Genomic DNA, 21,711 nt, shown 5'->3' with positions numbered 1-21,711 from the left:
TAGAACAAAAGGTTTATTATAAAATTATCAAACAAGTAAAAACCGGTGTCTTCAAATTTAAATTAACGATACAACATAAACGATTCTTTCAACTGTAATTATTACAGATGAGCGAAAATTAAAATCATATAGAATAAAAACAAATCAGTGAATGCCAAATAATCAAGTGCTGCAATTTTCAGATAGTGTTTTTCCCTTCAAAGTCCCCACCAAAGCTTTACGAACTTCTCTACCGAGAGCTGCCCCCAAAGGCGGCGGCACAGCATTACCAACTTGCCTGTGCTTATCCAAAATGTTTCCGTAAAATTTGAATTTATCTGGAAAGCCCTGAGATCGAGCACATTCTCTTACACTAACAACTCTATTCTGTTCCGGGTGGAGCACTGAAAAAATTAAAGTAATATAAAACCAACAATGTATCCCAGAGAACTAGTCTAAGCTCACCCCGTCCCTGTTTTCCCATCGGCTCGGGATTGGTGATTGTAGTGCCGAAAAACCCGTCCCATTCCAATCTACCGTACAGCCCTGCCCAGTGGTTGTGACGGTCGGCGGTGTGCGGCAAGCACCAAGGAATCAAAGTATTGAATTGCCTGTCTGCTGGATCGCACTGGGCTCCGGTGGCGCACTGACACACGCCCCTTGGAGGATCAGATTTTTTCTGTTTCTTGGAACTGAAACAAGCATCCAAACATATATACAAGGCTTCGAAACGAAAATCGCCTACTCACCTGTAAGGATATCTCAAAACGAACGTTGACAGTTCGTCTCCTAGCTTCACCGATATATTGGGCAAGTCCCTCCAATCAGCACCGGGGTAGGTCGGAATATGAGATATTCTCGACTCAACGATGGCCGACATCTCTTTGCAAATGTGGTCTTGCACCAGAACCCTTTCATCATTCCCTCTCATCATCTTTTGGAAGTGAGAAACTGCATCGCAGTCGTAGGGCATCTCACTTTTACTCCATCCGTTGCCGATGTCGGGTAGATCCGACATCGCGTCTCTGACGCAGATCGTCCTGAAAGGGGCTGATTCAGTCCAGTCACATCCTGCAAATAAATGTTTTTTTTTTCCTAAAGAATTTCGAAGAAGTAAAGACTGCACTATATTCTGTTTCTTTATACTGAAAAGTTATAAATGCTCATCATAAATGCAAAACACTAAAATAGTGTTCAACCAAAGTTTTGTGATTTTGTAACAATTTGCCAAAGCAGGTATAAGCGGGTTTAGACAATACATAAAGTGTGTTCTAAAGAAGCCGCTGGAATTGATGAGATAAATGGTGTGCTTGAGAGCTGTTAGTGACGCAGTATGTTATCCTTTGTGTCACATAATCAATGAATCATTCAGTACAGGAAAATATCCTGAAAAATTGAAAGTTTCAAAGTCAGTACCGATATATAAGAGGAAAGGTTCCAAGGAAGACATCAACAACTACAGGAATACTTGGTCCACTGCTTTTTATCATATTTATTAATGACATGATTTTATCATGTGGTTCCCCACAAAAAACCATAATTTATGCCGACGATACAAATCATATGATATCATAAGATAATCTGGACAAAAGCATTCATCTGAGCAATGTATGCGCTGAGGAATTCTTTCAATGGTGCCTGAATAATGGATTGATTTTAAATGCTTCCAAAACATTCTTTATGGTTTTTCGACAAAAAATATCAGCAGTGACGCAAGCCCTCTTGTTAAAATAAATCATAATTGAGCAAGTATCAAACATAAAATTTCTGGGTGTAACAATTGATGAGAAACTGACATGGAGAGAACTCATATCGAAAATCTGGTAGGGAAATTGAGTAGTATCAATTTTATTATCAGACAACTGAAGGACACTGTATCTATAGAGGTTCTCAGAATGGCATATCATGGTCTAGTGTCGTCGGCACTCACATATGGCTTGATCTTCTGGGGTAATTCAACACATATTGATAAAGTATTCATTGCTCAGAAGAAAATCATAAGATGCATGATGGGAGTTCGAAATAATGTATCTTTTAAAGCTTATTTCAAGTCACTGTCAATTCTAACTTTACCATCACTTTATATTTATCTTCTAATTATGAATATTAAAAATGAGCAAGATACCTACATGAAAAGTAGTGAAATTCACCAACACCAAACAAAAATGACATTCGCTTACCATTCTCTAGGAGTACCTCACTGTTTGATGCACTGTCTGTGAGTTTTTCATATTTTCTTGTGAACTCTATAATGTTTTTATGAGTTTTAATACTATATGTTTTGACTCGTCTAATAAGTTTTGTACCATTGTGTAAAAAACTTCAATGATGAATAAATTATCTGTATCTGTATAATACTTTACCGGGTCCACCCTATTTTTGTATCGCAAATGGGTCACTAACAAAATATTTTATGAGCTTTCAGGACGTTTTATACCTGCAATGACTTGTACATGAGTATTAAATCAAAAATAATTGTCAAAAATAATAACTACCTATGTTTATTTATTTATATAGGTATAAATAATATTTAAATTGTATAATTAAGTGTTCATATAAAAGAATTTGTTTCGAAAGAATTTTTCTTTGGTGTAATTCAATGTTTATATGAAAATAGCTGTTTACCCTGATAAAGACTCAAGGGCTTCATCGTTCATTCATATTTCTCAGATAATACAATACAATACAAATACAAATAGAAAATTACAAATAGAAAACAGACAAGAAAAATTTGTGACGTAATGTCGTCAGCTATTACAGTGAATCATGGAGTTCCTCAGAGTAGTATTTTGGGCCCTCTATTGTTTTTAATGTATATTAATGATATGGAAAAATATGTTGAAAGTGACTACATTCATATATTCGCAGATGATACTCTGATATCAGTAAGTGATGGGAATATCGATAGAGCAGTGATCAAAATAAATGATGTGCTGAAAAATATGGATAGACATTTCAAGTTAAATGTAAGTAAAAGTAAGGCAATGATAATTAATATACCTTATAAATATAAACAAATAAACAGTAGTAACATTAACATAGAAATAAACAATGAAAAAATTGAAATTGTAAAGGAATTTAAATGTCTGGGATTTATGTTGGATACTCATTTATTATTTAGTAGCCACTTTGAATATATCAAAAAAAAAATCTTGAAAAAACTAAATTTCTTTTCTAGAGTGTCCCGAAACTCAAGTCTGAATTGTAGAATAACTGTGACTATCATTCAACTTCATTTTGAATATTGCCCTACACTACTATACTGCTTTGATCTGAATAAAATATCCCAATTACAAAAGCTACAAAATCGAGCAATGAGAATATTATTGCGATGTAGTAGATACAGATACAGATAATTTATTCATCATTGAAGTTTCTTACACAATGGTACAAAACTTATCAGACTAGTCAAAACATATTATAGTATTACAACTTATAAAAACATTATAGAGCTCACAAGAAAATATGAAAAACTCACAGATAGTGCATCAAACAGTGAGGTACTCCTCTATTGTATAAAAAGTATTTTCATTAAGGTAATTGAATAATGTTGTTTTGAAGGTATTAAAATTTTTTATCTCACCAAAGATCCTATTGAAACGGTTATAACATAGAATTCCTTGGTATTTTGGAGAATTCTGTCCCACATTAAGCCTAGAGAATGGTAAGCGAATGTCATTTTTTTTTTCGTGTTTGGTGTTGGTGAATTTCACTACTTTTCATTTAATATTCATAATTAGAAGATAAATATAAAGTGATGGTAAAGTTAGAATTGACAGTGACTTGAAATAAGCTTTACAAGATACATTATTTCAAACTCCCATCATGCATCTTATGATTTTCTTCTGAGCAATGAATACTTTATCAATATGTGTTGAATTACCCCAGAAGATCAAGCCATATGTGAGTGCCGACGACACTAGACCATGATATGCCATTCTGAGAACCTCTATAGATACAGTGTCCTTCAGTTGTCTGATAATAAAATTGATACTACTCAATTTCCCTACCAGATTTTCGATATGAGTTCTCTCCATGTCAGTTTCTCATCCATTGTTACACCCAGAAATTTTATGCTTGATACTTGCTCAATTGACTTATGATTTATTTTAACAAGAGGGCTTGCGTCACTGCTGATATTTTTTTGTCGAAAAACCATAAAGAATGTTTTGGAAACATTTGAAATCAATCCATTATTCAGGCACCATTGCTCAGATGAATGCTTTTGTCCAGATTATCTTGTGATGTCATATGATTTGTATCGTCGGCATAAATTATGGTTTTTTGCGGGGAACCACATGATAAAATCATGTCATTAATAAATATGATAAAAAGCAGTGGACCAAGTATTGAGCCTTGTGGTACACCCATAGAAACATTGGTTGACTTTGATTTGAATGAATTCATCATGACAATCTGACTTCTATTTTGTAAACAGGAAGAAACCCATCTATTCGGTTAGGTTAACTATTAAATCATTGATGCTGGAAACTTTACAGTTATTTGCTGTGGAGCGAAGACTCCAATAGTTTACCACAATATGTTAAAGAATCAAGAAGTATACCAGAATTCAAACAAAATTTGATTTTGTATTATAATTGAAAAAAAAAATTCCACCATTATTCTATACTGTATTTAACTTTATAGATATGTATATATGTGTGTGTGTATATGTGTATATATGTGTGTATATGTATATGTATACTCAAATTTATTATATATCTTTATACTTACATTTATTATGAGTTATATTTAGTGTAAAATAAGTATGTTAACTATTTTATTTTTTGTAAATTAGGATTGTCCTATTTGAATGAATAAATCAAAAATCAAATAATAAAGTACCTAATTAAAGCACAATTTGATTGTATTGAACATGAAGTTATCCTCTTTTTCAGCAAAAATTGAGAATATCTTAGGATCTTTTGAGATTTGTTATATCAAATCATACAACATTGAATGCTTAAAATAAAAACTACCTCTCCTCCTTTTTCAACCAACTCAATTATGTGTGCCTATGGAACAGCTACTTGAAAATAATTTATTACTCCCCTACTTAAGGAAATAGACTATATACCATTTTCGTTCAATAGCTTCCAGGGCTCAATGAAGTTCTAGGCTCTGTGCATTTCAAACTTCCAACTAGGGTTTTTTACTTGGCAGTACTCCATAGAATTTAATCCAGAATTGTGTACCGACACCAAATGTGTATGATGGAAACTACCTACTTCATTCGGAGGCATTGTATTTGAATTCCGATTGGCAGAAAAATAAAAGTATTCAAGTATTACCGTTAAAATAACGGCATCCATCCACTGCAAATGACAACTGGCAACCTCTTTTGTTGAATACATGCATGGGTTCTGGGTACTTTGGTAGAATGAAACCTGGGGCGGCAGCCATCAGAATGAGCCTCCTCCTTGTTTGTGGCACTCCATAGTGCCCAGCTTGTAAAACACCAAAAGTTACTTGATATCCCATAGCGAGAAGGCACCTCAAGGTCAATTTCAGCACCATACTTCTTTTGAAAGACACGAAATTCCTAACATTTTCTAATATGAAATATTTGGGCCTGAAATAACATCAACAGTAGACTAATAGATAACTCGCTAAGGCAAAACGTACCTGTAATATTCACAGTAACTCAAGTAAGATACGACGAGAGAGTTTTTGAATAATGAATACTGGCCAGCATTGAACCTGTTCATGCCTGAGAATCCTTGACATGGCGGGCCTCCCACCAGCATTTCCACGTCTCCTTTGCACGGAAGTCCCTTTTCTTTCCCTTGTCCGTTGAGTACCATTTTCAACAAATCGTTGCAATCTTGCGAAAAAACCTTGCAGTCAGGATTATTCAATCTATACGCATTTGCGGCAGATAACTCTATCTCAATCTGAAAGTGAAATTGATGGAATTAAGTATAGGAAGCTTCGAAGCATACTAGATTAATGAGTCAAAAAGAACTTACCGCCCATTGAGATACTGCAACTCCCGACTGATGTAAACCTTCGGATAATCCTCCGCAGCCAGCAAAAACGTCCATGCACCGTAGTGGTCGGTCTATCTGCTCCCATTCTGGCGGTATTTCAGGCAACTCAATTTCAAACTTACTCTTCACTTTTCCTTTTCCACCTGAACGAAACACACATTGTACATGAAAGTTTATAAACCATCGATGGAAGTAATATTGGTCAAACAGGGAGAACCTTTACTCAAAGAGTAAAAGAATATAAGAAAGTTTCTTGAATGTGAAGACCACATTTGCAAATCATCTTTTGACAGAGGGGCATTAGTTAAGCTATGACCAAGTATTACATTTCAAAGAGAAAGGTTTGAAAGTCAATCTTTTGAAATACTTAGAAATTAATAGATTTTAGAATTCTGAAAATTTACTGAATGATAAAAAAATGAATTCTTCACCTCTCCTCGGATAAAATAAAATTATGCATTACATAGGTAGAAGTTCATATAATACAAATTGTTATTATATAAAGCACAAGTTGAGTAGAATTTAGTCAGTATGAAAAGCCTTGAGAATGCTTTTGAATAGCGAAACACGTGTTGCGTTTTTGTAATCTACCCAGTGAAAATTTCACGACAAAGTGTTACTTGATAAGAACTATCTAGATCAGAAGATCTTTTACATCTTTTTAAATACGTATAAGTGGCAAATATGTGGTGACCTAAAAGTCATAGGAATAATACTAGGTCTTCAGGGCGGATTTACGAAGTTTTGCTGTTTTCTTTGCCTTTGGAACAGTAGGGCAACACAGAGCGATTATCAAGTAAAAGAATGGCCTACAAGAGATAAATATATTCCAGGTCATGCCAACGTGAAGAATATATCTCTTGTTAATCCCAAAAACGTTTTGTTACCTCCATTACAAATTAAATTGGGGTTATGGAAATTTTGTGAAAGCATTAGACAAAGAAGGTGATGCGTTTAAATATCTTAAACACGTTTTTCCAATATTAAATAATGCAAAGCTCAAGGAAGGTATATTTGTTGGACCACAAACTACTAAGTGATCAACATAATTTTCATCAATGACCTAGCTCACTGCATTTTACACTCATTTTGCCTTATATTCGCAGATGATTTTAAGCTGTTTAAGCTAATAACGTGCCTAGAAGACTGCATGAAATTGCAGGAAGATCTTGATTCGGTTTGCAGGTGGTTTGAAAGTAACAAAATGTTCTTAAATATCGATAAGTGCTCAGTTATAACATTCACAAGAAAAATTAACTATATTTCTGCTTCTTACAAAGTAGGAAATGTTCCACTTATGCATAAGTCTGAGTGTAAGGACTTAGGTGTTTATTTTCAAAGTAACCTCAAATTCAACACTCACTATGAATATATTGTCAACAAAGCCTATAAGATTCTTGGTTTTGTTATTAGGAATACAAAAAACTTTAGAGATGTTGGGTGTATTGTAAAGTTATTTAATGCTCTAGTTAGACCTCATCTTGAGTATGCTTCTGTTATTTGGTCACCACAGGGAGAGACCAACGCAGATTTGATTGAAAAAGTTTAAAAAAGATTTCTTAGAAATCTTTATGTCAAAATTCATGGCTACTATCCCATTATGGTGTCTTACAGAAGCATGCTCAAGGAATTTAACTTTGTTACTTTACAGAGCAGACGTGCGTTACAGGATGTTCTTTTTGTATACTATATAATTAATAATGTAAAGTACAAGGGATCATCTCTGGTCAACTATGTAAAATTGTTGGTGCCTAAGGTAAACCTGCGTAGACAGGACAAGAGAATATTCTTTATCGGCCTTTCTGATAACTCGCCAATCACCCGTATGCTAAATCATTGCAACATTTTAACTGAAAATAGCACTGTGGATCTTTTTACTAAAACAAATGCCAAAGAGATAAGGGCCTACTTTTTCTCACAGCCGGATTAATTTATAGGTATTGGGTAACTTAATTTATAGGTACTTGTATACATTTTAAAAATTGCGATAATTTATTTGATTTCTTTTTTGTTTCCTTTTATATTTACTATTTTGTTTTATTTTAGTTAGTAGTTCTTAAGCTTATTTTGTTACTGTAGTTTTATCTCTCTTACTTTTAATTACAATTCAATATTGTGTTTGTAGGAGTAAAAAGTAAAGTAAAGTAAAGTAAAGTTTGATCAAAAATTAAGTAATATTGAATTAGCTTCGTGGAGTTCTTTCAAAAGAATTGTTTCGGAGTTTTTAGGGAACAAGAAAGTAGAAAATTATGAAACACTTGTAGAAGAACTTCTTGAAAACTACTGCAGAATGGGATGTCGCATGTCTCTCAAAATCCATTTCTTGCACTCCCATTTGAATTTTTCCCAGAAAATTTGGGTGCTTTCAGTGGCGAATAAGGGGAAAGGTTCCACCAAGACATACTGACAATGGAGCAACGTTACCAAGACAGATGGGTTGCAGCAATGATATATATAAATCCTTTATTTAGCAAAGAAACTGCTAATACAGTACATATATAATCAAATATGACACCACAATGTGTTAGTCAACTAAACTCAGGAATAAAATTTCAATGTATGAGTACTACAATAAATATACAACATCTACTTAAAACATCACAGTTGTTAGTCAATATAAAACACAAACAAAATACCAATATAGAATACAAAAAAAAAAGTTTATACTGTCAAAATTTATATTATATAAAGACTAGTTCATTCACCCAATAGATGACTCTTCAACTTTCTTTTGAATAATGCAAGAGTGCTACATTCTTTAATATTTTTGTTCAAACTATTAAAAGCTAATATTCCTGCATGGTAAATGGATTTCTCAGTACACTTTTTATTTTTAACTCCTACATATATGTTATTACGCGTTCTTGAATTATAGTGATGATGATTCTCATTGTATTCAATATGCCTACTCAGGTATGTCGGTGATAGGTGATTATTCATTTTATATATCATTATCATTGTATAGTAATATACGAGATCTGTCACAGCCATCCATTGCAATTCCTTCAGCATTGCTTTGATTTGTGTCTCTCTTGGTTTTCTTAATATGATCCTCACGGCTCGGTTTTGCTGTTTTTGTAATCTATCCATTTCATTTTTATTGGCAGTATATATTATCGATGCACAAAATGTAAAATATGGTAATATAAGTGTGTTATATATTATAATTTTTGTAGATTTTGTAAGTGTTGACGAAATCCTTCCTAGAAAGCTAACATTTCTTGAGATAGTTTTTATTACCTCTTGTACGTGTTCTTTGAATGTTAAGCCTCTATCAGTTAAGACTCCAAGATATTTCGTCGCACTAACGGTTTCTATTTCTATATTATCAATATGGATATTTAAACGTCTGCTTTCAAGTTCACGATATCCCGTTTTATTAGTAAATAACATGAATTTTGATTTTTTACCATTTAATTTCAATACACCACCGACTTATTCATTGTATCTATCAAATGTTCCACATCATGTGCACAGTAATATACAAGTGTGTCATCAGCAAAGAGATTAATTTTACACTTGTCTACCTCATTAACAATATCATTTATATAAATTAGGAACTTCTTGAACTTCTTGAACTCCTTGAAAACTACTGCAGAATGGGATGTCACATGTCTCTCAAAATCCATTTCTTGCACTTCCATTTGAATTTTTCCCAGAAAATTTGGGTGCTTTCAATGGCGAACAAGGACATACTGACAATGGAGGAACGTTCCTTATGAGGGAAAACGATGAAACATATAAATGAAAGTCAACATTTGCAAGAAGGTTATGTACAAAAGACTTCATTTGAATGTTTTTTATGTATATTGTAAATAAAGTCTGTTATCCTCAAAATATATTGTTTTTTTTCTTGTTTTGATCTTATATTTCCCTGATATGTGAAAATTTTTGTATAAAATAAAAATAACTATAACTCAAAATCTTTACATGATGGAAAATTTTTGACGTTGGAGTCGCAGTCAGGATGTATAGCCATTATAATATTAGTCGCAATTTTTTTTCTTATTTGTTGGCTAGTGTAATCATGGAAACATAAGAATATCAGAATTCATTCCTTGTGAAATCGCAAATTATTATGAACTTTCAGAAAAATAATTGTAGCATATGATTAACAATTCATTACAAAAAAGACTAACCTTTTCCTTTGCCCATAGTGCCGAGTTTCCGATAACGCAAAGGCACTTCGTCGTAAGTGTGCTTCTTTGGGTCATAAGATTCCATGAAATAATACCTGAAAGGGCCTTTCTTGGACCAGTCGCTCGGAGATTGAAAGTTATCACCAAATGCCAAGTAACACTTTCCCATTACTTTTTCGAATGAGACGGTAACCCCTGAAAATTGCCATATATTAAGAAACCATGAATTTTTTCAGTAAGTTGCTTTTTGATCAATTGTTTGTTATTCAATTAACCCCAATGAATCCAAAATAAAGTTTTATTTACAATTTATCCAAATTGTATTCTCTTGAAATTTTCTGAAAACTACAAATTTGTCATAAAAAAAAATGAGAATTCATGAAAAAAAACTTTAGAAAAACATCTGAGAGTTTTCTTTGTTCTAATAATCGTCATAGAATTAGCCAGAGTAGTAGTCGTTTGCTGGCACACATTTGCCAAATTCTACTCAAGAAAAGAGCTGAAAGAGATGAAAGTTTTGAACCTCATTCGAAATTTTCACTTTATCTTCCTCGACTTAGTGACTTGATTCTCTTGTGTAAAAGCCCACCCCTGACAAACCTACCTAGCTACTATTTTCAGCACTAATTTTTACCTTCATCTGTGTAATACAAATAATTCAAATCTTTCACGTGCGACGAAAACATGGAGCTGACTGTATTTTCTGGCCGGAAAAGAATTTTAATTTTCACTTTTATATCGTTTTTCTGTTTCACTATATCTTCAATAAGGCCTATTATGAAGGGGTCAGGAGTGTCGCTATTTGAGCCTTTCACATTGTCAGACTTTTTTCTGTAGAACTCTGGATATAGAACTTCATCTACCTTATTTTCTTTCTGAAAGAGCAGTAAAGTAATTATTAAACAGTCAAAGATTGGTTGGGAATACCCACGTTTTCGATTTGTTCAGTTTTGATGGTATTTTCAAAACGGTAGATGTCTGGTTGAAGAAAAACACCAGAACCAACTCTGTACATTTCATTCTTCCACTGAACAGTATTGCCTTCCAATAAAGGAGTTTCGTATTTTTTCATTTCAGATTTTCTCCTGTCAAAATTAAAAATATATATATTATCAAAGGTATTCAAGGTTTTTCAACGTATTTTATGGAAAAAATGAATCCATAACTAGGTACAGCAAGTCCATGATGAATTTTTGGGGGACGTATGATACCTCAGCCGGATCTGTTGAAAAATTCGATATTTGATTTCAGTATAGTACACTGCAAAACATTTATTTTGAAATCCCTCTTTGGAATAACACCCATAATTCTCAAAGAATATTACTGGATTTTATCCCCAACACCAAACCTTTATTTTAACATCTCGACACGTGTTTCGATTACCAAGTGATCTTCTCCTAGATCCTAGAGGAAGATCAAACTATCTCCCATGTGTTCTGAAACTCGTGTTTTAAGATATCGCCCGGTTTCACCAACATAGCATTTGTGACGGCTTCCACAGTTCACTTTGTACACTATATTGGATTGTATTTCTTGTGATGGTTTTGTTTTTTTGTTTCGAGAAAAAATGCTTTCCAACTGTATTCTTATTTGAAAATGCCATTTCAATTTGTTCCGTACTGAGTAGCATTCCAAGTTTATCAGATAAATTTTCTACAAATGGAATTCTGTGATATTTGAATTTCACCCTTGTATTTTGAGAAGAGGAACTTCTTTCTTTAATTATTTTTGTAATAAGGGCTCTAGAAAAATTATTTTTTACCTGATAATTCTCAATTAGCCAGGTAAATGATTAACCATGTTAAAACTATTATAATATTAGGAGCCTTTGACTAGAGCAGAGGCTGGTAAGGGTAAACTTTGGTCATTAGCTTGATGAAGGGTATAATTATCAGAGTAGCCGCTAAATATCAGTTTATGTTTGCTAATCAGACTGTTTCTAAAATAAAAGTTCCAAAGACTGTAAAAATTTTATGTAGTTCAAACACGGGTTTGCAAGAGTCTCAACTTTTGGCAGTACACATGAATCTTAGAAGGGAATTACCACAGAAGGGAATTCCATACCTTGAATGAGAATCAATGAATGAGAACTGAGTGGATTTTGCGGCAGGCAAACCAAGTTCCTTGTAAGACATTATCACTGCAAAACACCCTGAACTAGCCTTTTATTGAGGATGATCGGCGAATTTAGGTTCATTGTCAGTTATCACCTCCAAAAATTTAGAACTAGGTCTGTTTTCAATCATTAAGTCTGCGTCCTTTGTTGTTAATAGTATGATCGTTAAGAAACTACTTCCTAGTCCAAAATAATGTATCAATGATCATTCAAAGAGAGAGGTGATATAACATTAAGAGATTTTTTCAAATGTACATTGTTTTCACTTTTCCAAGATTTTCATGTGCACCACATACAACTGGCAGCTCAAGGCTGAAAGGCATTCTCTACTTCAGGACTATACAACTCGTCCATTTTCAGAGGTATCATATGACCCCTACAAAATTAGCACAGCATTGTGGTCATTTAAATTCACTCACATATCAATCAGTTAAAAGGAATTATCATGATAATGATTCATAATAATTGAACGTCATCACTGTCATTTTTCATTTATATGGGCACATAAAATGATCCTCATATATTTAAACTGTCTAGCTTATGTTAAAATTGCAATACCTGTGAATGAATAAGTCATTGATATTAAATCTCTAATACATACCTGCAGGAATGGCATTCATCATTCGATGTTTCTGGATCAAAATCAATGTCGACAAACCTATTTTCGTCCAGTCGCTTGCTATAAAAAAACGATTTCCCGTCATCTTCCAATGGTTCTTGCAGGTTCAAATCTCCGCCGACCAAGAACCAGTTGTCGGGAGTTTTCCTATATTCTACCTGAAATTTGACCATGTTTCAGAAAAAATCTTTGAAATAATTAATAGCATTTTACCTCTGCTTTTCGAACAATGCTTCCTAGAGGTAAATCATCACAATCGTCAACGAAAAATAACTCTCTTGGATCAGCTGTTTCACCTAAAATCGAATCTGTTGCCCGGCAAAATAGGTGACCGTGAAACATAAACTTTTGCGGCAACATATCGTACATGTAGACAATTTTCACGATGCATAATGGCTCGTTGGGATTTTCCGATCTGAGCATGACACAGTCTCCACTTTTAACAGTTATATCACCTAGTAAAATGCGAATTAGACAAAAGCACATGCGTTTTTTATTAACGTGACTCACCGACAACAGCGGAGGAATAGCAAACATTCCCTCGATACTTGAGTTCGGATTTTTCATCCCAAGTCACAGTGTGCAATATCCTCTTTGAACAGTGCTTGAACTTAGATTTTTTAGAATCCTCTCTCACCTCAGATTCGTCTTCGTTATCGGAAATTTCTGCATCATGAATTGCCATGTTAGGACATCTATTCGAAAAACAAAAATGGAAATGTACTGAATTCAGACGTGGAAATAATAATAATATTGGTAATAACAGACTTATGCATTGCTTTGCGAGTAGTGAGCCTGTACGAAGAGGATACATGGCGAGAATGCATACTCTGCGGTGTGAAACACATCCGTAGCATGCCGCCTTCTCCTCCCAAACCTTAGGGATTACTTATCCTATCTTCGGTAGCAGGGCTATATAACTCCTTCCTAGCCTGCTAACGAAGTGGTGGAAGTGATAGTTCTTCCACTCGTTGGCATCCGTTAGAGAGAAGACTCGCATTTTCTCTATTAATACACAGTGAGTAGTAAATAGTGAGTAGTAAACAATTACAAATAAACGATTGAATACCTTCTATTTTTGCAAGCTTGTTTAGACCGTCCTGAACCACCGAACTTCAACATATCCTTGCAATGATTGCACTCCCCGCAATCCGGTGACTGGCACGATTCGCATACTCCACAGCGTTTTTTTTTTGGTCCTTTATTATCATTTTTCGAATCAAGTTGATCTGGAAAGAAATGTTCAAATACACCTTGCACGAGTTTGGTTGTCACCGCTTTTGTCCAAACGGGGCCTTTTTTAACTTTTAAACCCTAAAATAGATGCATAAAAATAGTTTTTTATTGGTATTTTTATGTTATATACCTTGGTTTCAGTTTTCCTCATTTTTTTACGTTTCTGAAATGATACTCCGGCCATCTTCACAAGATCCCTCATGCAACGCAGAGAAATTAATGGTTTTTCATCTTCTGGAGATTCAACGTCATAGCTCACAATCTGAAATGAAAAAAAAAATGATACTTTCCATATGAAAGGTAGAGAATATAGCATCCCACCTGATCACAAATAAACTGGGCATTCTGCAGAAGAGCATCTTCAACATTTTTATACTGGCCTGAACTCTCAATTTGTTGTATTAAATCTTCATAGTTGGGATTCTCCCATCCTTTATCGAGTAGAAATTCTATTACGATCTTAGACATCTGAATTTTTTCTTTGATTTTCTTAAAAAGCGGCTCATATTCTGGAGAGGGATCCATGAGGTAATAGTTGGCATATTCTGTAGTGAATCCCATGGGTAACTTTTCTCCTCCGTCATAACCAGCTGTCCACCTTAAATAAATTCTTTACAGCTTCCTAATTCTCGAGGAAATGTATTGAGCTTACCACTCATTAATTGGTCCGAAATCATGCCCAGGTATACCATCGTCTGGGCTTGGATTTTCATCATATATAGGTTTAACATATCCGGAAAAGCGAAGGGGAATGTTTTTCTCAATTAGTCCAGAATCGAAAGAACACAAATGACCTTTATCATCGTACACACTGAAGTATGTTATCTAAAAAAAATAAATTTAACAAAATTTGTTTATTACTGTAAATTACATCTATTGTAAACCACGAAGAGTTCAACAAAACAGATGGCGAACTGGTGAATTGAAAAAATTGTTCTTGTATCAGAAGTGACAACAAAAACTCAAAAGGATCCTTTTCACTTACTGTATCTGCCAACAGATAATTTTTTCAAAAGGTTGTTTGAAGAATTGATAGAGATCACAACAAACTTCAATTAACATTTACCTTATGGGTAGGAATTTCATCAGCCTCAGCAATAGACTCCTCAGTTCCTGTAAACAACGAAAGCTTTTCATCTGTTAATGCTATAAATTCCTCATTGGAATGATTTGGGTGGCCACTGTACAAAAGCACATTGTCCATAAACTGTTTACATTGCGTACACCTTTCAGATTTGACTTTGGGCCGCACAATAGTTTCCCCAATTTCTTTAATATTTTCTGTGGGTTCAGTTTTGATTTTTTTGGCGACTTGTTCATCTGCATTATCCATTACTTCAGTACAAACCATTTTTAACTATACGATTATAAAATTGAAAGTAAAAAGTTAACCCCAACGAAATATATATACTAGATCAAATGAACTTCAAAAAGGCGGGAAAAGGATGAAAGTACATCACGTTAAGACCTGTCAGATTATTTGTAATCTGTGTCACAGAAAACTACTCTTCTGTGTATCTGTATTTTTTGTGATCGTACTACGTTGTCACTTTTACCAAGGTACAAATCCAATACAAGCACTTTTCGCAATCACCAGAAATGACGAAGATGAAAAAAACTGTAGTTTTCTACATCTACTGAAGACGTCAACTTGGTTGGTGAAATGCGCGCTGAGAGGAGTATTGCAGTACTGGTGATTGGAAAAAGTGTTGTTTAGGATTTATTCTACGTCCAGTCAAAGATTGCAGTTTCACCTTTCATTATGATCCAAATACGATGAGAATACATTTTTCATTTCATGACCTCACCAATGATTGACACATTTTCATAAGGCTCAATTATTTTTCATATCAGCTTCTATTACATCATATCTACGCATGAAAAATATGCACTGAGTGTAATTCGTTTCGAATTATAGTTTTCCAGTACAGATACATTTTTAAAAACTAAAGTGTTATTCTGATACTGATATCTAAACTCTTATTCCATTGAAAATGTATATTTTTTAACACTCCACCGTTTTTTCAGACAAATATGACAAATTTTTCTTTTAGTTTCTATAAAGGTGATATAGGTTTAGTTAGTTTCTAGATAACATTTTTTTTTGTTTTTTGTATATAGTAATTTTTCTTTTTAGTTTCTATACAAGAGGTACAGTATAGATCCATTTGTTTTGTTGACATGTTAATACATTTTTTCTGTTACATTTTTATCTATTTACGAATTGGTTGCTGTACAAGTGATATAGGCAATGTATGTTCAAATACGTTTTTTTGTTATCATTGTTTATAGTATTTATATCTGTCTGTATTTCAGAATATATTTTTATTTTAATAAATGCATATATTTATTTTTTTATTTATATAGGTCTACAGTAACAATGTGAAGTTTTGTCCCTTTGTTTCTATAAATAAATCATTACTTCAAAATTCCCGCCACTTATTTAAAGTTCCCGTCATTTATTTAAACTTCCCGCCATTTATTCAGTACTTTTTGTGTTCGATGTTGGTGCTATTTAGTCCGTTTTGGTACATATTGATATTTACTCTTTTTAGTACATTTTTTCCGGATTTAGTACTTTTTGTTTCATGATTTAGTACATTATTACATTTTCATTCTGGCAGCTCTGTTCCAGTATGAACAAACTGATTCTCGTTTTATCTACGGAACATGAAATTTTTACTCGCCTGGCACTAAATTTACCAATGGAAAACGCTATGAAATAGTACTTAAAATTCCTATGGGAGGAGTTAATTCTGAGTTTATTCTCATTTTATGTTGGAGTTTATGAACCAAAATATATAGTATATCCCTTGTGTGATCACTTGGACCCTTTCAGCATGTAAAATATTTTATCAAAAACTCTTGACCTACGACACTCTTGATTCAGAAATACTGAAGAGATCCAATGAATTTCTGCATCCCCTTCACAGAAATGCTGAATATACCTCAAGTGATACCTGTGATCAGATGAGAAATTTGAGAATTTGGCAGTTATAAATATTATTGTTCTATGTTATACGATTGTTATCAATCATTTTTACTATTTGAATTCAGGAATTATATTTTGATTTAAAGAGAAATAAAACTTACAAACGTGAGAGTTGGATTTGGGAGCAGCATTTGATGGTACCCTTATTAGATCTTGCAAACAAAGTATTATATGAAGGAATGGAGAGAAATGGGCAATGTTTTTCTGATAATAATATATCTGTGGAAGATTTTGGATCGATTTGTAGGGTTTGTTTACTTCCCAACAATTTGCTACCATTTATTCCTTTGGAAGTAACAAATATATTCGAGAAACTAACGAACATCAAGGTATTACTATTTGCGACAATTAAGTATCCAATCTAGCCCTTCAATTTGTTTATTTCTTAGATTGAAATGACTGAAGCGTTTCCTGGCAATATTTGCGAAGAATGCGTCAGGCAACTGGAATATGTAAATGAATTCATTGAAAAATGTAAAAATAATCATACCCTCCTTATGCTAAAACTAGAAAGTAAGTACCAACCTGATTCCGTTACAGAATCATTCTCTTGTGGGAGTACAGATATAGTAGTTGAAGCAGAAAATGAATGTTGTGTAACACTGGAATCTAAACATCAAGTGAATGAATCCTTCGAATGTGCTAAATGTGAGGCAAGTTTTGCAGTGAAGTTATCATTGGTGAATCATCTGAAAAAACACGCGGAAGAAGAAAAATTTTTGTTGAGTGGTGTACGAAATGTTCGCCCGAACTCAATAAAAAGACAAAAACCTGCTTTGAAAAATGCCAAACGTTGCAAATCTAATAGCAGGAAAGGTAATCCGATAATTTTACTTCATTGTTGTCAGTGGAAATTGAACTTATGAATATGTTGAAGATATAGAGAGCTAGTGCATGTGATATATATTACAATAAATCATGAAATTTGTTAAGAATGATTTTATTTTTGCAGCAGCCAGGAGAACAGTTTTGAAACCAAAATTGGAGCCCTGGCAGATAGTGAAAACCATCAAATCAAAGTACTACTGCTCTAGGTGTGATAGAGTTTTAACTTCTAACTCAGCTCTCTCTAGTCATATGAAAACCCACACTGGTGAAAGGCCGTATTCCTGTTCCTATTGTAGAAAGTCATTTTCTTACATAAGCAGTCTCACGGTTCATACAAGATTACACACAGGTGAATTGAGAGTTTCTTGATTATTTTATTATTGTCCATTGAAAGAGACTTTTTTTTATGAAAAATAATAATAGCCGCAAATCAAGATTCTTATGTGGAATGGAATGAATTTACATACAAAGTGAATTCATTCCAATTGAAAGGGGCAAATTTTTAGGAAAGATTCAATTATGAGAAAGAATAGTTCTGGTTTTCTACTTCTCCATCTTCATACAAAAAAATGTGGTAAGGTTTCAAAGGAAAGAAGAAAGCAAACAATTTTAAAATAAACTCAACAAATATGCACAGAAGTAACTTTCAGACACAAACTGGAAGAAAAAACCCTCTCGAAACAGCTACTTTCATGTAAACATTGAATTACATTAAAGAAAAAATTCTTTTGAAAGAAACAACTACTTCTATATGAACATTGAATTATACAAAAAAACACTTTCTGTTTGTATTCCAAACATTTTTTGTGGAATGGAAAATGATATAATTCACACAATATGAAGACCAATTATTCTTTTGAATTATTGTTATAAATCATATTCAAAAATTTCAATTAAGTATACATACATTTTGGTATATTTTTCAACACTTAGGAGGTGGTGGTAGTAGGTGTTTTTTATTTTTGTCTTCTCATTCTGCTCGCAAGTTCATTTAGTGTGTAAGTTACAGTTTAACGTGATTTTCTAAATGTGTTGTCTCATAGATTAATATTATTATTCTCAACTCTTTTGTTGAATGACAATTCATTTTCTTCTTTCTTGCAAAAGCAATAGCTTGAAACTGTTTAACTTGCTCTTCTAGGAGAAACCCCCTACGTCTGCTCAATATGCAATAAAGGATACAGAAGTTCTACAAGTTTGAAAAAACATAAACAAGTCAAGCACTATGAAATTGATGATAACGTAGAAAGTAGTGGAGTAACAAGTCATGGAAAGGATGAAGCAAAAACTAGAGAATCCAGTAAACAGGAATGTAAAATTTGTCACAAAGTACTGGACAAATACGGATTTGGCACCCATATGAGGATACATACAATCGAAAAGAAACAGTTTATCTGCGAGTTCTGTAACAAACAATTCCAGAAAAATTCACATCTAGAAAGGCATATTAGAATACACACCGGTAAGGTATTGAAAAGTTCAATTTTTCCCATTAATATTTTTTTTTTTCTCTATGATTCTGGTTGATTAAGTGAACATTCTTGTTTTATATCAAATCTAATATACGAGGGCTGTTCATAAAATAGATTGTATTTTCAAAACAATAAAGTATACCTTAATTGTTCAATTGATATTGTAACTGTAACTAAAAAATCTACGTTTATTGTTATGGTATCACAAAATTGCTTCTATGAAGATGTTTTTGGAATATTGGTACTGTATCAGTTATCAATTGCATCATGGACATGCAATAATCATCTACATTATTCATTAGTACCATATAATACTATCATGAAATGAGAAATTCACATTTTCAGGTGAACGACCTTATAAATGCAAAATGTGCGACAAGACCTTCATACAAGATGGTGACTTGAAGAGGCACATTTCAATTCATTCTGGTGAGAAACAGTTCCAGTGTCAGCACTGTGGCAAACAGTATTTCACAAAAGGGGCGTTAGCCACACACATGACAGTACACGGAGAAGGAAAAAAAACGCATACGGGTTGCAGTTTGTGCAAGTTGGAACAATGCAGTCACGATAAGATGAATATCAACGCCCAATGTAACAGGTGAAAACAAATTGTGCCTTTAGCTTCAATTTCTAAAATGCTTCATTGCTTGATTTCAGGAAATATTTGTGTACAATTTGTGGAAAATCTTTTACCGCTAGTGGAAGTCTCAAGGTTCACACCAGGATTCACACGGGAGAAACGCCATTCGTTTGCACATTCTGCAACAAGGGATACAACAACTCGAGTGCCTTGAAAAGGCATGTCATCAGGAATCACAGCGAAGAGAAAAAACATGTTTGTTTGATATGTCACAAGAGTTTTCATGATCCTTCTAATCTGAAGAGGCACGTTAGGAGAGTTCATTCTGTAGTCGAAACAAAATCAATTTATGCTCTACCAGATAAATGAAAATGAAATATTATTCCGAATTTGTTTCATTTGTTTTTCCTACATTGATAACCAGAAAAAATATTTGGTAAAATTTTGTATAGGCTACACCTTCCGATTAAAAAATAAAGTCCTTACATGGGTTGTTTAAAAAAGATCCGTTTTAATGTCTCAAACATATCCGAAGATACTACAGAAACGTAGCGGTTACGGCGGTACCGTAAAAATATATGTATATTTAGTATCAGCATTGCACCTGTGCGGAGCCGGGGCGGCTGCATCTTGGTATACACCAAACTCTCATTTCAACTATAGCATTGGTTATGAGCTTTTGCGGTTGTTGAGCAATGAAGGAATGCTCCAGTTGGTTAAATGCTCGTTGATAAAGGTGTTACAGTTATAGTGTAAAGAATAAGGGTTTTTGTTGAAATCATTTTACAGTGTAGGTGTAGAATAGATATTTTATGTAGAATAGATATTTCTAAAACCGCCATAGATATAGGCTAGTGGATGCACAATCTATAATGTAATCAGATACGTCATTTCTTTGAAAGTCCAAAGAAAAAGATTTTTCTGCCATCTCACGAATAATGTCTCTACTAAATATCAACAACTTCATTTTCACATCGTTGGTACAGGTCCCATCTTATTTGCATAGTTACAAAAGTTCAGCTTCTGACCACAAGATGGCACTGTCAGCAAAAACACAGGAGATTCTTCATGAAACAGAATTCAGAATATTGATGGTTCTCGAGATATTTCAATAAGTGGGTGTTAAAATGTATTGTTCTCTATTGTTTTCATTATTACAAATTCATTTCAATTTATATTATCTATTTCCACTTGTATTCTGAATATTTTGTTATGAAAAATTTAAATTTTTGATATGCCCCGCCATCTCTAGGTCAATTGTCATACTAAACTTGCAGAAAATGGATGTTAAATTACAGTATACTTTTAACATAATATGGTCAAAAACTTCAGCTTCTGCCCAAAAGATGATACTGCGAGTCAAAAACGTTCCAATTATACGGAAAATGAATTTCTGTGTAATAGGGAGATGTTTTCCAGTAATTGAATATCGATTCCGGCAGTTGCATCGTCAACAGCATATGCAGGAATAACTTTAGTGGAGAATCCTGCACTTACACCTGCCGGATATAATCCAACGCCCTTTGTTTTGAAAAATATATCACGACATGTTTTGCTAACACAGAAGCTTGTTGAACTGTGATTTGAATAAGCTACTGTATTAGCGAAGCATGTTTGTGGATATTATGGAGTTTTTTCCAACACACGTGTTTCAATCACCAAGTGATCATCTTCAAGAGGAAGACAGGTGTCAGTGCAGGATTCTTCACTGAAGTTATTCCTGCATATTCTGTTGGCGATACAACTGCCGGAATCGA

The 21,711-nt window shown here is 33.6% G+C and overlaps 2 protein-coding genes across 3 annotated transcripts; one reads left to right on the top strand and one right to left on the bottom strand.

Annotated features, from left to right (window-relative positions):
* Positions 1-15,537, bottom strand: LOC111514500 (DNA (cytosine-5)-methyltransferase 1). The gene is made up of 17 exons (XM_023170737.2): positions 15,146-15,537; positions 14,732-14,904; positions 14,401-14,677; positions 14,210-14,341; positions 13,913-14,157; positions 13,354-13,538; positions 13,057-13,298; positions 12,826-13,001; positions 11,040-11,193; positions 10,743-10,983; positions 10,109-10,303; positions 5,949-6,112; positions 5,605-5,873; positions 5,271-5,551; positions 729-1,050; positions 445-671; positions 1-383 (listed from the first exon to the last, which is right to left on the bottom strand). Exons 1-17 carry the CDS (start codon positions 15,428-15,430, stop codon positions 163-165), a joined length of 3,789 nt encoding a protein of 1,262 aa, XP_023026505.2. The 5' UTR covers positions 15,431-15,537; the 3' UTR covers positions 1-162.
* Positions 15,538-16,762: 1,225 nt separating this feature from the next.
* Positions 16,763-20,339, top strand: LOC111514526 (uncharacterized). 2 transcript variants are annotated; one of them, XM_023170777.2, is made up of 6 exons: positions 16,763-17,400; positions 17,461-17,887; positions 18,027-18,248; positions 19,041-19,361; positions 19,717-19,972; positions 20,032-20,339. In XM_023170777.2, the coding sequence occupies exons 1-6, from the start codon at positions 17,206-17,208 to the stop codon at positions 20,321-20,323; spliced, it is 1,713 nt and encodes a 570-aa protein (XP_023026545.2). In that variant the 5' UTR covers positions 16,763-17,205; the 3' UTR covers positions 20,324-20,339. The 2 variants fall into 2 exon arrangements, with proteins under 2 accessions (XP_023026545.2, XP_023026544.2); XM_023170776.2 differs by having other exon boundaries at positions 16,768-17,400; positions 18,024-18,248.
* The last annotated feature ends 1,372 nt before the right edge of the window (positions 20,340-21,711 follow it).

The sequence above is a fragment of the Leptinotarsa decemlineata genome, unplaced genomic scaffold (genome assembly GCF_025532065.1).
Source record: "Leptinotarsa decemlineata unplaced genomic scaffold, Ldec_3_MD MMD2_tig00026328_RagTag_RagTag, whole genome shotgun sequence".
NCBI classification, from domain to species: Eukaryota; Metazoa; Arthropoda; class Insecta; order Coleoptera; family Chrysomelidae; genus Leptinotarsa; species Leptinotarsa decemlineata.
Note: the sequence above shows the minus strand (reverse complement) of the source record. Positions and strands in the feature narration are given on the sequence as shown.